The sequence below is a fragment of the Camelina sativa genome, chromosome 1, assembly GCF_000633955.1.
Source record: "Camelina sativa cultivar DH55 chromosome 1, Cs, whole genome shotgun sequence".
Lineage (NCBI taxonomy): Eukaryota > Viridiplantae > Streptophyta > Magnoliopsida > Brassicales > Brassicaceae > Camelina > Camelina sativa.
In genome coordinates this window covers 21,339,352-21,355,692 of record NC_025685.1, presented here as the reverse complement: position 1 = coordinate 21,355,692, position 16,341 = coordinate 21,339,352, and the positions used below count along the sequence as shown (strand labels likewise).

Here is a 16,341-nt window from a genome sequence, read left to right as displayed (position 1 = left end):
TCATCATCATGTTTGCATATTTAGCAATCGATTACGTCGTATACTTGTATTATAAATAACTGATCCTCATCTTTTATATCCTCATGTGTTGTGCATCTTTTTGTCTGAACTCTGTTTTTTTCTTCTTCTATCGTGTATTTTACAGGTAATGGAAACAGAAGAAGACTATGAAGAAATAGCAGCCGCAAACCCTTCAGTCCGAGGAAAAAGTGACATAGCTTGGTCCTCTGTGATCAAATCAACTAATTCAAGAGGGAAAACGGTTTTGGAATGCTCATTTTGTCACAAAAAAAAAATTAGGAGGCGGAATTAATAAGATGAAACAACATCTTGCTGGCGTGAAAGGTAATACAGATGCATGTTCAGAGATTCTAGGAGATGTGCGATTCAAGATATTGAACGCATTAAAAAAAATTGAGAACAAGAAGAAGAAGCATATTGTTTTGGATGATATGAACGACGGTCCTGAAATTCAAAATGGTGATGGAGATGATATCGAAGGTGATGTTCGTCCAAGTCAAAAGAGGAAGAAAAAAGGTATTAATCTAAATGAATACTTTAAAAGAGGTGTGCATGATCCGACCCAACCTACTATAAAAGCGTGTATGCAAAGTAAAGAGAGAATACATGATGTGGACATGTCTATTGCATTGTGGTTTTATGATGCTTGTATTCAAATGAATGCTGTGAATTCTCCATTTTTCCAGCCTATGATTAATTAGGTAGCAAGTATGGGTCATGGATATGTGGGGCCTTCATACCATGCTCTACGTGTTGGATTGTTGCGTGATGCTAAGGTGCAAGTTTCTTTGATCATTGATAAGTTTAGGAATACTTGGGCTACTATTGGATGTACTCTTATGGCAGATGGATGGAAGGATACAAAACAACCGCTGGTTAATTTCTTAGTTTATATTCCTAAAGGAATTACATTTCTCAAGTCAGTTGATGCTTCTAATATCTATGCAAGTGCTGAGAATTTATGTAACTTGTTTGCTGAATTAGTGGGTATGGTCGGTTCAGAAAATGTAGTTCATTTTGTAACTAATAGTGCACCGAACTACAAAGCTGCTGGAAAGCTTCTCGCTGAAAAGTTTCCCACCATGCTTGGTCTCCATGTGCAGCGCATTGTATCAATCTGATTTTGGAAGATGTGACAAAACTACCTTCTGTTCACAATTTAGCACTCCGTATGTCTAAGGTTACCATTTTTGTTTACAACCATAAGTCAACTTTAAATTGGGTCAGAAAAAGACCTGGTTGGAGAGAGATCATTCAAGCTGGAGAAACACGGTTTGCTACAACTTTCATTTCTCTACAAAGTCTCTATCAACATAAAGAAGATCTACAAGCTTTGGTTACAAGTACATATGCTGAACTCAAGCAGCTTTTCAAGACGTCTAAAGCAAAGGATGCTAAATTGATTATCTTGGATGAGCGATTGTGGAATGAATGCTTGATAATCGTCAAGATTATGACTCCTATCATTCGATTGTTACGCATTTGTGATGCTGATGAGAAGCCTTCTTTGTCGTATGTGTATGAAGGGATGTATCAAGCAAGACTAGGAATTAAACGATGTTCAGAAAAATAAAATCTCTTTACCAGCCTTATACAAACATCATTGATAGAAGGTGGAATCGTATGTTACGCCATGATCTTCATGCTGCAGCGTACTATTTGAACCCGAGTTTCATGTATGACCAAACTTTAATTTGTGAGAAGCCTGAAGTTATGAGTGGGTTGATGAGCTTAATTGGGAAGCAATCAGAGAATAGCAAAACGAAGCTCGTTCAAGAGCTTAGGTTTTATAGAGAACGCGAAGGCAGCTTTTCTCCTGATATGGCTCTTACTTGCAGCAAAACATCTCAGCCGGGTAAGTTATTAAACAGGGATTTGACTTGCATTATATATATATATATATATATATATATATATATATATAAAGTAGTCTGATATAATTTAATTGATATTTTAGATGAATGGTGGAGATATTTTGGTTATGATGCTCCTAATTTGCAAAAATTAGCAATAAGAATTCTTAGTCAAACTGCTTCTTCATCTGGATGTGAGCGCAATTGGACTGTGTATGAGCGGATTCATACCAAAAAGAGAAATAGATTAGAGCATCAACGACCTCATGATCTCGTCTTTTTTTCACTACAATTTACGTTTGCAACAAAGGTGAGTATCATACTATCATTAAATAAAATATTTCTTTTTAGCTTAGTTAACAAGTTATACATGTTTTACATGTACAAGTCAAAAAGAAAAAGATTGTATGATCCTGTTGACTATGAATCTTTTGATAAAACAGAGTTTTGGATCATTGAAGACGAAGAAGAAGAAGAAGGTGAACTTGAATATGATGAATTAGAGAATGCTCTTGCTGAGGAATATCCCAAAGATCATGAAGACGCACACCCTGAAAAGTCTAATGGTATCTTTATAATTGCCCATTTCACTTTTAAAGTTTCTTTTAGTTTTCTATAATATATTGATTCAACGATGTGATTTTTAGATGTTTCAGATTTTGATGAAGATTTCACTATGCCGGCTGAAGAATACGAAGGGAATGGTGATAGAGACAACCAAGATTGGTCGTTGTGAATTTGTGATGTTCTTTAATATATTTCACTGATGATATTTTACTTAGTGTTTTTTTTTTTTTTTTTTTTTTTTTTTTTTTTTTTTTTTTTTTTTTTTTAATTTTGTTCTAAAGGTTCATTCATTTAATTTTTACTTTTAGATATCATAATTTGTTAACTATGGTAAGATTATTATTATTTTAGTATTTTATAAAACTATATAATCTATATATAATAGTAATCCGAATAAATGTCACCAAAAGTTGTGTTTTTTCAATCGTACTTTTTGGATTATTTTTCAAAACATCTGTAGAAAATTTAAATTGTGTATTTTACAAAAAGTTGTGATTGTTCATTGTAACGGTTTTTTTGTAAAGTTGCAACTGTTCATTGTAGAGTTGTGTCTGTTCGAATATTCGTATCCTTTCAAATATATATATATTTGTTTGTTTGAACTGTTTTCATTTTTTTGCCATGACACAAAATAATATAATTTTTCAATCTCAACGATTTTTACAGCTCTCTAAATTATTCTCTATCATTCATTCTTTTAAAATTAAATAAATTCCTCCAATTCTTGATTTAACAAAAAGATTTTTGGAATGATAAATCTAATTTACAACTTTTAGTTAATTTTCTAGGTAAAAATTTAATGAAAATACCTATATATAATAGCAATCCGAATAAATGCCACCAAAAGTTGTATTTTTCAATCGTACATTTTGAATAATTTTCTTAAAAAACATATGTGGAATAATTACATTGTGTGTTTTACAACAAGTTGCGATTGTTCATTGTAACTGTTTTTTTTGTAAAGTTGCAATTGTTCATTGTAAAGTTGTGTCTATTTGAATATTCGTATTTTTTGAAATCTATATATATTTGTCTGTTTGAACTGTTTTTATTTTTTTTCATGACACAAAATAATATAAAATTTCAATCTCAATGGTTTTTACAGCTCTCTAAATTATTCTCTAGCATTCATTGTTTTAAAATTAAATAAATTCCTCCAATTCTTGATTTAACAAAAGATTTTTGGAATGATAAATCTAATTTACAACTTTTAGTTAATTTCATATATAAAAATTTAATGAAAATACATAGAGTTTTTTTTCCAAGAGTTAAGATGGATTATATAGTGAGCTTTTGGATTTAACTTTTGAATATGGTAATAAAGATGCTTTCTATTTAAAAACAGTTTATATGAGTTTGTAGGTATAATCAAGTGCACACACAACAATTGTGATTTTTCGTAGTACCTTTTCGTAAAAAAATGTTTTATTTATTTTTTTAAAATTGAAACGGTTGTATCTGTTTATTGTAGAGTTGTGTTTTTTCACTATGTTTTATTTATATTTTTTCATCACAACTTTTCGTTCTAATAGGTGTGTCTATTTAAATAGTCATGCCTTTTAAACTCTCTTTATATTAGTCTCTTCATCACTAACTAACAAGTTCGTTGAAACAAATTTTACATTTTATGTTGAATCTAAATAATTGAATATTAATATCTAATATTCAACGTTATTCTATAATCTAACTACATTTTAGAAATGATTATAACAATAGAAAAATTTAATACAATTTAATATAGAATTTAAAATTGTGTCTATTTATCGTAACATTTCGTTAGTAAAAATATTTTAATATTTTAAAAATAATAGTAACAATATGAATAAATGAGAACAACAGTTGCGACTTTTCGTAGTATTTTTTTGTAAAAAAATTGGTTTTCTTTTTTTTTTTTTTAACTCAAATAGTTGTATTTGTTCAGTGTAGAGTTGTATGTTTTCACTATATTTTATGAATATTTTTTCAGCACAACTTTTCATTCTAATAGGTGTATCTATTTAAATAGTCATATCTTTTGAACTCTCTATATATTTGTCTCTTCATTAATAACTAACAAATCATTGTTTGTTGAAACAAAATTTTCGTTTTAGGTTGAATCTAAATAATTTTAATATTAATATCTAATATTCAATGTTATTATATAATCTAACAAAAATTTTAGAAATGATTATAGTAATATAGAAATTTAAGATAACTTAATATAGAATTTACAGTTGCGTCTATTTATCGTAACTTTCTGTTAAAAACTATTTTAATATTTAAATTTTTTTTTTAAGAGTTGTGTATTTTAATTTTAATATTTCGTTGATACAGTTTCACTCATTATTAAATATATGTTTAATTATAGTTTTTTAATAGAAAATTACATTTACTCATTACAACCATTAGTTCAATATTCTCAGTTAGGATCACTTTGTCATAATGATTTTTTTTTTAGTTGTAGCTCTTTACGATAAGTCCATATAAAAATATCATATATTTATAATACTTTAAACAACATGTTTTGCAAACTTACGTCTATTCTACATAATATTTTTTGTTAGAATTTTTCATTTTGATGGTTATGTTTTTAGTAACAGTTTATGTATTCAAACTATTCTATTACATTCAAATAATTTCATAATGTATAATTTTAAATTTTAAATTTAATTTATTTTTTTTCTAAAATACTTCCCCCGCGACATTGCGGGGGATCTAAGTCCTAGTTTTCTACAAATATAGTGTACAAATCATAACCAATTGACCCTCGGTCGAACCCGGTTTACCCGGTGACCCAGAAGGCAATCCGGTTCGCTTTCCGGTCCGGTCGTGAAAACATTGCATGGAAGATCTTGTGGAACGCATGCATAACCTCAGGCAACTCCAACCTGTATGCAACCAGTACCACTAGTTCAACAATCCTTAAAGGACCCATGTACCTCGTACTCAACTTAGTCTCTAAGATAGATCTGTTCGAACCCCACAACATGGTTATCTTGATGTACACTCTATCATCCACCTGGAACTCAATGCTCTTCCTCCTCTGATCAGCATAACTCCTCTGCCGATCATGAGCCTCTCTCATGTTCAGTTTGAGCACCCTAATCTTCTTCGTGGTCTCCTGAACAAAACTCGCATCCAATATGCTCCTCTCCCCCACCTGAGTCCAGCATAAAGGTGTACGGCATGGCCTTCCATACACCTTTTAAGGAGCCGTACCAATACTTGCCTGATAGTTATTGTTGTAAGCAAACTCTAATAGGTTCAAGTGATCGACCCAGTGACCACCCCAGTCCAGTGCACACATCCTTAGCAAGTCCTCCATAATCTGAATCGTCCTCTCTGACTGCCAATATGTCTGAGGATGGTACGCTGTACTCATGTGCACCTTAAGGTCAACCTCTGTCTAAAAGACTAAAACGTCCTCCAGAACGCTGAAGTGAATTTGGAATCCATGTTTGACACTATGGTCACAGGCACACCATGAATCCTCACTATCTCCCTCACATACTTCTTAGCCAAGACTGCTGCTCCATCAGTCTTCTTAATGGCCAGAAAATATGCAGACGATCCACAATCACCCACAAAGCATCCATAGTCCGCGACACAGGAGAACCAACCACGAAGTCCATCATGATCATATCCCACTTCCACTCTGAATGAGTAAACTCTGCAACAGGCCACCTGGCACCTGATGCTTAGCCTTCACTAGCTGGCAGGTATCACACATCGAGACCCATCTAGAGACATCCCACTACAAGAAAACAGGCAATTTACGACTGCACTTATAGTCACTTAGTAGTCGCTAAATCAAATATTACGACTACGTTACGACTAATCACTGTTGTCGTAAAACGTTAGCCGGTAAGAAATTCAGTCGTAACTTAGTCGGTAAATAGCGACTACTTTGTGACTAATACACGTAGTCGTAACAGTAGTCGTAACGTTGTCGTAAATGTTTACGACTGTTTGGTGACGATGTTACGATTAATAAAAAAGTGAACAGTAGTACTGTACTTGTAGTCGTAAAGTAGTACTGTACTTATAATTCGAATTTATAATCAAAGAAAGCCCTAAAATTTGCATTTTTAATAACCAAAAGTTAACAATAATTGTAACAAGTACACCACATTAGCAATAACCAAAAGAGAGAACCATATTTAAAACAACCAAAAAGAGAACCAAAATGATCAATCCTAAAACTATGATTCTCTTAAGTGACAAGGAACAACACATCATCCCAAATTGTCAAGTTCATTAGAGAAAGAAATAGAGATAAGTAGCCTAAGAAGTAACCTAAGGAGGAGATGCTCTTTATGTTGGAGGGTTGATGGATGCATCAATTGATTCAGACTCATGGAATTCGACAAAGGCCGGATCAAGTTTGCGCATGAACTTTTCCAAGTGCTCTATCTTCTTCTGTTGCTCAGCCACAACTTTGGAATGTTCTGCTTCACGAGCAGCAATCTCAGCATCACGTTTTGTATTATAGGCAACTTGTTCTTCAATGATACGTTGAGCTTCCTTCATTTGCTCTTGTTATGCTACAAACGATGACGACTGTGCTTGTTGATAGCTTTTGCCATTGAGAAGATCCTGAAGATGATCCTTGAGGCTTCCGAGCCCAAAAATATTACCTCGTGAATCCTTCTCAGTGGACTGAGAAAAGAAAAGGTGAAACTGTAAATAGAGAGAATATGAAAGTTAAATAGTCTTTAAATATAGATTGTGAGAAATGTTACTTTACCTGAAGAAAGATTGCCGTATAATCTTCTGCTGTGAGCTCCTGAACTCGTGAAGGATCTAACTCGATCTTAGATAGCTTAACTTGTAAGTTTTTTTTATAAGTTGTAAAGATCTTCTCGGCCTTGCGATCGACATACGTATAATCTGGCTTTGTATGAGTCTCTTTGAAAACCTCACCAAGACTCACTGGTCTCCCAAGTTTTTCTTCCTGGAATGTTACAAAAAATAAGAAAGGGTTAAGACAGAATTTTAAGTTGCAAAGGGGTAAGAAAAAAACATAAGTTACTCACCAAGCCTTGTTTGACTTGTTGATACGATGTTGGCCCAGATAAGTGCATGTGGGGACCGAGACCATTACGGTCTGACATACGAGCATTAGAATAGATTCGACTCCTTTCATGTGCTTCTTCAGTATCCCACTGAGCAACCATTATTTTCCACAGATCACCCTTAATCCATTTAGGTCGCACTCGACTAGTCCTAGCGTCGCTAACCATGTTTTTCATCCGTCGTTGGCATATCTCATAGAAATACTCTTGCACTGTCCCTGTTATCAAAGGATCCCAAGTGTGTGTTTTCTAGGAAAAAAGGAAAATAGAATTAAGTTAGTGAAAAACAACAATTAAAACCTATCTATGAAGAAAACCCCATAACAGAAAACTATACCGCAAACTCAATGAAGTATCTTTCTCGTCTCTCCAGAGGCACACATGACCAATTGTAGTATTAACCATCAAATTTGTTTGTAAAAACTTTAGTAATCTTCCGAACCAGTGCTGATTTAGCATCACGAGTAAACCTCAGATAACATAAGAATCAAGTCAGTTTAACATCACTAGTAAACCTCATAACATAAGAATCAAGCAAGAAGCAAACATCAAACAAGTAATTAGAACACGGTTGTAAAATTATGAAAAAAATGGACATACCAAGTCGTTTAATGTTTCATATCAAACAAGATGCAAACCAATAACAGACATGTCTTTCGACCAATAACAGATTTGAAACACTAAGAGTGTTACTACAATCAGATGCAAACCAATAACAGATATGAAACCCTAAGAGTGTTTTCTACAATCATACAACAAAAATCAACCAACTAACTAGAACAGACAAAATTAACCATCGCTTAGGTCACGGTTGTAAAATTATGAAAAAAATCTCACATACCAAGTCGTATTAGGCTTCGGTTCCGGAGAGAGGACGGTGGTGAACTTATGACGGTCCGGCATCATAAGTATCGCGTTTAGAGCCCTCAACGTGTCCTCCTGGAGTTCCGGCAACACTGGATTTGACTCTGCAAAGTTGTTTCCTTGAGAAGAAGGATGACTTTGAGCGTGAGAGGCTGCGTTTGGAGATCTTGCAGAATCTTCCAACGGATTCGATTGAACCGGTGGATTGTTCATAAGTTCGGTTGATGACCGAGATGGATGGTCTTCACCAACTCGATTCACGGAGTTCTAAAATAGGACCTGCTTTGGTGGATAGTCTCTGACCTGCGGTGCCGCAGATGTCGATAGTTGGGGAGAAATACGGACTTGTTCTTCAGGCGTCTGAGGCGTAGGATTTTCAGCCACCGGGGTGAAGTTGTATTGCGGCGGTAGAGGGTTGATTCTTCTCACCTTAGACAGAGGATTAGTGCCACCGGGTCTGAGAGAAGCGTTGGGGGCAACATTTCTCTTGCGTCCAGGCTTCTTAACAAGAGGCATCATCTGCTCTTTTGAAGAAGAACAACAAGAATGATAGAGAGATATCAGAGATTGATATCGGAGATTAGGGTTTCAGAGATCGGTTTAGAGAGATTTCGGCGAAGAAGAACAAGAAAGGTGAGAATTGTGAGATATTAGGGTTGATGTTTAGGGTTAGGTCGTGTGTGATGGGCCGTTAATGGACTGCGTAAATAGATTTCATGTTTAATTAACCCAAACATTTTAAATATAGTTGCTTATCAGTCCCTACGTAGTTGGTATATACAAAGACAATTTTATTTGAAAAGGCTGGGCTTGTTTTGGAGTCCATAATCTGATCCACCGCGTAATTGTGGTATTTAAACCCAAATTAATTGAACTTAGTCACTTATTTGTCGCTGAACAGTGGCTTAATTTAATCCTTTTAAAACCATATAATTTACTTTATCTATTTTTAAACATAAAATATAATATATATTCATCCATGTAAAACCATATAATTTATTTTATATATTTGTAAACATAAAATATAAAACCATATAATTTAGTTTATATATTTTTAAACATAAAATATAACTTATATTAAATATGAAACTAAATAATTTAGTTTATTTAGAGCATAATTCGGTTTACAAAATTTTATTGCATAAATTTGACATATATAAACATAATTCGGAGGATTCTTCATCATCTGGTTCTTCATCATCCGAAGATGAAAAATTACACAAGAATTCATCTTCCGGTTCCACATCTTCAACGTCGTAATCGAGATTTATTGGGTTTACTCCCTCTTCCAAATTGTCAAGTACAATATCTTCAACTTTTCACTCATTTTATAATCTGCCTTATTTTGCATGACTCTAGCAGCTAGGGATAATTGTGAGTGACCTTCATGACAACCATCATATAATGGATTTTTGCACCTTCTAACAAGTCGTAGAATTTCTTGGAATGGTTAAGTACCGGTTCCTATACATTCTGATAACTACCATCCTGATGATAATTATCATCTAAACTTATGTTATAACGAAATGCATCATTCACTATATCCACATATCTATCTCCTACCACATTACCCACTTCTTCATTCCCACTTATAAATGTCGGATCTACATAACTCGTTCCTATGCCCATATTAATTTCTTTCCAATGTTTATACCAAACATAATAATCTGGCATAAACCCATAGCAATAAAGATGATTCCAAATTGTACCCCTCGAAAGACGCTTACCGTTTTTGCACTTATCACAAGGGCAGTGAAACTTACCACCATTATTTTGTGCTAAACGCTGACTATTTGCAAAAGCCATGAACTCCTCTACTCCGGTGCTGAACTCTTCCGTGAAATTTCCCGTCACTTCATCAAGCCTTTTATACATCCACTCCCGAAAATGACTATAATTAGAACTTCCCGCCATTATTAAAGATCTCTCACTCTCGTTTTTTTGTTTCTCTCTCAATTTTTTTTCTCACTCTTGACTTTTTTTCTTATTAATGCTCTTGCTTGTGGTGTGAATGAAATAAGAAACGAAGGTGTGGTATATATAGAGTTTTTTGCGACTACTTACCGACTACCTGGCGACTGTGATGTGACTCGAACTAACAGTCGCAAAAAAACAAAGCTTAACAACCCCACAAACGAATAAAACATGTTTCTTTTTGGCCGACATGTTTACGACTCGCCTCATTAGTCGGTTAGTAGTCGCCAAAGTGCCGACTAACATATATAGTCGTATGTTAGTAGCCAAATTAACGACTCGCCGCAATAGTCCCCATGTAGTCGCCAAATTAGCTACTCTTAGGTGACGATATTACTTTCTCGTCTTTCAGTCATAAAGTCGTCGCTAATCAACGACTACTGAACCAACTACTCAATTCAGTCGCTAAAAAACGACTAACTTATGACTAATAATAAGCAGTTGTAAATTAGTGGTTAAGCAGTCGTTATATAGTCATTAAATTTGGCAACTACGTGTTTAGTCGCCAATCGTAGTTGTAAATGTCCTGTTTTCTTGTAGTGTCCCTCTTCATCCGGACCCAGTGATAATATCGTTTGAGGCCAGGGTACATCTTTGTCGCTCTAGGATGAACAGAGAACTTGCTCGAATGAGGCTCTCTCAGAAAAGATCTTATAATAAATGTTGCATATACAAAGAAAAGATCTTTAAGCCATTGTTGCTTCAATTTGTGTACATGAAGTTTCACCTTCATGTCCCATCACATATTTTATGTGATAACGTCCAACAAATTCAGAGTTGTAAATATAGAAAATGTATTCAGAACTTTAACTCTAACTTCGTACACAACTTGATTATAATATACATTCATAACTTACCCTTGTGATGTTCAAGTCCTTGAAACTCCGGTTTTATAAAGATCTTGGAGGAGACTAATGTGTTTACAATACAGGGTGCACCTAGAGATGTTTACAATTTTAAGAGAATTTTGAGAATAGTTATACCCCAAAGTGATTACCATTTGTTGATTCTACCAAGTGTAATAAATGGTACGTACCTTCATACTCCCCAACCTTCCAAAAATGCAATACACAAAACACTGGCTCGGTCTTATACGTGAGATGGCATCCCTTTGATTCCCAAAAAGACATGAATCGGAAAGCATAGTTGTTTATTGCACGACACTTTACAGATTCATTCTTACAGGTTTAGCAAGTTAATATAAATTATAATAGAAATAAAAACATATAAATGTTAGTATCATTATAGGTGGAATAAATGTGTTTTACGTGCCATTCAATAGCGTGAAGACAACTTCTTTACAATCGTTGCCACTTCCATGTCTTCTTTTGTCCTCCACATCTACTATACATCCGCAAACATCTAATTTGGCAAAAAGACAGAATTTAACTTTCCAATGAGTTGAATGAAACTTTCCAAATCTATTATACATCCACAAATAACTATTTTGGTAAAAGTCAAAATTGTACTTTTCTATGGGAGGGACCAATACACAAAGTTTCAAAATTGTTAAAAAATCTATAGATTTCCGAGTACAAAAGATACCAATATACTAACTTATCGAAATTTTATTACATGAGTACAAAATTAAATAAAGAAAAACCAACCGAAAGAGATGCCATGATTTACTCTTCTACGACATATCTCATCCATTACTCGAAGCGGAAATAATTCTTTGGACTCTATGGTTGGAGCAGCTTCATGGTTGTATCATCCGTATATTTGATTTGGTAAGGATGATGTGCATTTCTTTCTTTGAGGGTTGGGTTGATCATTTCGAAATCTCTGAAATCATACCAATCACTTTCGTCGATATACTTCGGGAATTTTGTGAATATATTAGTTGGTAGGAAAGCGACTTCTATTGTGTCACCCTTAAACGTTTGTTAACAGTTGTGTAAGAAATCTTTGATATAAGAACTGCTAGAATTGCAAAATTAAGTAAAAGTCTCTTTAAATTCACGACTCTAACCTTTTCATCTGCAAGAAGAAGAACACTTTTGGCGAAGAAATCATGAACATACCAAGAATTTAAAATCTTGGCGTGGATCCACCAATTCGTCCTTCCAGGACGAAGATCAGCAATGTAATCGAGTCTCATATTTTTCTCGAAGTAGGATTTTTTCTCTGTTATCGAAGAACGAATAAACAGCTATTTTAGATTTTTGGGAATAAAAAAGGTCTCACGATTAAACCTTGCCTCTTAATCGTTTTAGTGTCTTTCTTTTTTTGGGTTATAATTTTTTTTAGTAAATAATATGTATACAGTTAATAAGGAAGCCTTTGTAGTTATTAGATTATGATATTAATCTAATAATTACTTTACATTTGAGAATTTATAGTAAATATACTTGATGATACTAAATTATTCTAAAGAAAGATTAAGGAAAAATGAAAGATTTAGCATCTAAAACCACAAATGCCATTCATAGTATAAAAAAAAGATAAAGAGTTGTGCTGAATTAAAAAGGGAAATGACATTAATTTCACAAAAAATATTTTAGAAATTCTGTCCAACTGTCACTTCCTGGTTAGACTACTCGTAGTTTATTATAGTCCTAGCCTTTAGTACACATCTGCAATTTTCATAAGATTGAAATTATTAGATTATAGCTTTAAAGAGCTTAAACAATATTTTTGTTAAGAGACATAATTGAATATTGTTTAACAGTTAGCTTACGCTTTCCTATCATATTTAAGATCAGGGAATTTAGCATTAATGTATATTTTTGAACATCCATCCACATTTTGAATGCATGATCGACCTTCAAAATAAATCCATTAGCTTTTAGTCGCAAGTATTAAACTACACTACAAATCACAAGGACCCTATTTTTTCGGTTACCTTCAAAAGTTCATATATTTTTATGGCAAAACTAAATAGTTTATATTTTTTCTGGATTTTTTTTTCAAAAATATTAACGCCATCATAATACCGTTAAGGATTGTGACGGAGATGAGGAGAAATTGGAAAAAATAATAGTTTGTGTATTTTTTATCAACTAAAACATAGTCTGCTTATTTTTTTGACAATGGAAAAAATTCATATTTTTTTCTGGCAAATATTAAATAATTGGTGTTTTTTCGGAATTTTCCAAAGTTGAAAACTTTCAAAATCTGAGAGCACAGTAGAACAGAAATATTTCCTAAATTTTATACTATAAATGTTAGCATCATTAGGTTGTTTTTGTTTTTTTAAAATACCTGATTTTCTTTGTACAATCATCAATAGATTCATCTGAAACCGAATTCATGCATTAGCTTTCATCGTTGGCCAAATATTAAGAATAACAAAACACACCTCTTATAAACGATGGAGAGGCAGTAATCAAAGATCGATGTTTGCTTGACCTCGTCTCTTATCTCTATTAGTTTATAAAATAATTAAATATAAGCCACAATCATGGGAATATTTTTCAAAACGGTAGTAAAATCGTTTGTTATGAAAAGTACCAAAAACCTTTCATTATTATTAACACCAACCGTAATTTTTCCGCAACTATAAACATTATCATTAAAAGTTAGCATCGTATCAACGAAATAAGATTAGAGTTCTTCTTTGTATTCAAATTTGTGGATCTAAACTCACGACCATCAACAAATTCACCTGAAACATAATAAATTTGTATTAGCTTACAAAACTATAGATCAAACCACGAAACATCAAACAATATACTTATCCTTTAAGGTAAATAAACCATACACAAATATATAGGTATGCTTGATCTTGCGTTCCAAACAAATACTACAAAAAAAGATATGAATAATTAGAATCCGATGAACAATATAAAAGATCAAGATTATAATACAAATAGAAATATAAATTCGAGAACATGATAGTAATTTAGGTTTTTTTCTGTTTCTTTGTTTTGGAGTTATGGAGAATGGTTAGGGTATTCATTATTTATATTAGTAAACGACCTATATTTTTAGGGTTTCGAATAGAGTGTATTTTTTATAAGATTCTTTCAAAAGCTCATTTATCTCAGATTTAGCCTTTTTTATTAAAAACTAATTTACAATTTTTTATTAATATATTTTTCGTTTTTTTTTAATTACAAATTAGAAAAAGTTAAAAAGGTCCAAAATCGAGTTTTATTAATGGCAAAAGAGTAATTTGAAGTTTGAGAGTTGATGTGGTGTGTTTGTGCATATGAAATAGGAGAGAAAGGTTGACTGAAAGTATTTGAAGGGCATTTTTTATTAAGGGTATTTGAGGAGAAGTCAATTTTCTGAGAGTTAACCTCAGTGCAATATGGTTTAGCATGTATCATTTCATTTGCACTATTTACTCAAATTTATGATATATATATATATAACAACCAAACCTTAAAAATTTAAAGACTTGATAAAAAGGTACAATTAACTATGAATAAACGCATATTCACTCATTGTACTAACAAAAATGATGAAAATACTAGAAAGAAAAGATAATAAGCAAATTTTTGAAAAATAAATGTTGAAGAGATATAAGGCAATAAAATCCTAAAGAAGCTCTTCATTAATCTTATCGTCACTTCTTCCACCGCCATTAGCTCCATCCTCTGGATTGATTTTTTGAGACTCGCCATGAACTTCGAGATTAAGTTTACCATACTTTCTTTTATTTCTTGCACGGACTCTCTGGGCTCTTTCTTTGTCCGTCTCAGTCCTGTAGTGAGATGAAATATGTGCAGCAAATTTTTGAGAAGTGTCAAATATACCATTGCACTTAGGACATGTATATGGACCATATTTCTCATATGGTAGACTGTGTGTTCGACCATCATCTTCACTTTTCTTATTTTCTTCACAACTTCTATCTTCAATAGTTTCTTCAAAATCCCTGGTTGGTTTGAAGATTTTTTTCAAAGGTCGACCATCTTGGAGATTATGTTGATCATGGTTGTGCCTCGATGGTGAGGAAAACATGTCAGCTTGTTGACGATATGCATAATCTTGGCATGGAAAAATGACATTAAGAGGTTCAGGGTTCAGAATCTTGCAGTGTTTATCAAGAAAATTTGGAGAACGAAGCACAGGATTCCAAATATTGGTTTTAGAACCCATGCCTCGTTTGACACGTTCAATACCATATTGAATAGTGTCAAGTGTATTGGTGGGAACGATGGAAGTATACTGATTTGTGATGGTTTGAGTGAAAGAAACTCTAGTAAGACGAGAATTATCTGCCATAGGCAAATATTCAGCACTAGAAACAAAATCAATGTTTCTTTTCATCATATGATAGGTCATATGTGAATTGTTAACTCCAAAATAAGATGAAGAGACATGAGAATTTTGATAAGATAATGATGGAGAAGAAGAAAACAAATCTCCATGGTTGCTAGAATCAGATGTAATGAACATTGATCGAGGCATTCTGGAGTTGTGATCCATGTCAATGGGACAAAATTCACGATCACCGTAAATATTAAATCTATTTGGGATGGAAGACATTGTGAAAGATTGAGTGTATTTTACTCTTGATTATGTCTCTTTTTATATAAAATTTGCATTGAAAAAGTAATGATATGAACTTTATAACCTTTAAATTTGAAAAGGAAGGAAATCTGCTTTATGCAACTATTATCAGTTTTTATTTAATCTGTAGGAGGAAAAACATCTCTGATATTGATTTCCTCCTTTATATAATAATATGTGGATAGATTAAAAAGGTACATATCATATACCTGGATTCAGCAATTTTAAATTATTGGTAAACTATATATTATAATTTCCCCTATAACTGGATTCAGCAAAGATATGTGTCCTATATATCTTTGCTGGCGTTTTTTCATTTACTTTACTTTTCTTTGGTTATATATATGATTATATAATATTACTTTTATCATTTATAACATATATTTACCATATAGCTTACAAAGTAAGATTTTAATGAAAATCACCCCACCATAAATGCATAAAACTATTAATTAATGCATAACTTTCAGTCTAGAGTAACACATATGTTCCATTTACCATGGAAAATGAGATGGCACTTAACTAAATAAATTGGGGGGGGGGGG

At 32.9% G+C, this 16,341-nt stretch overlaps 2 protein-coding genes across 2 annotated transcripts; one reads left to right on the top strand and one right to left on the bottom strand.

Moving 5' to 3' along the window:
* LOC104710400 lies at nt 318-2,610 on the top strand. The gene is made up of 6 exons (XM_010426984.1): nt 318-537; nt 868-1,093; nt 1,249-1,533; nt 1,632-1,876; nt 2,318-2,440; nt 2,522-2,610. Exons 1-6 carry the CDS (start codon nt 318-320, stop codon nt 2,608-2,610), a joined length of 1,188 nt encoding a protein of 395 aa, XP_010425286.1.
* LOC104710391 lies at nt 14,819-15,772 on the bottom strand. The gene has a single exon (XM_010426973.1). The coding sequence runs from the start codon at nt 15,770-15,772 to the stop codon at nt 14,819-14,821; it is 954 nt and encodes a 317-aa protein (XP_010425275.1).

Coding starts and splice junctions, on each gene's coding strand:
- LOC104710400 (XM_010426984.1), top strand. CDS start 318: ATGAAACAACATCTTGCTGGCGTGAAAGGTAATACAGATGCATGTTCA. Junction 538..867: donor TCAAAAGAGGAAGAAAAAAG/GTATTAATCTAA, acceptor CTCTTATGGCAG/ATGGATGGAAGGATACAAAA. Junction 1,094..1,248: donor GGAAAGCTTCTCGCTGAAAA/GTTTCCCACCAT, acceptor AAATTGGGTCAG/AAAAAGACCTGGTTGGAGAG.
- LOC104710391 (XM_010426973.1), bottom strand. CDS start 15,772: ATGTCTTCCATCCCAAATAGATTTAATATTTACGGTGATCGTGAATTT.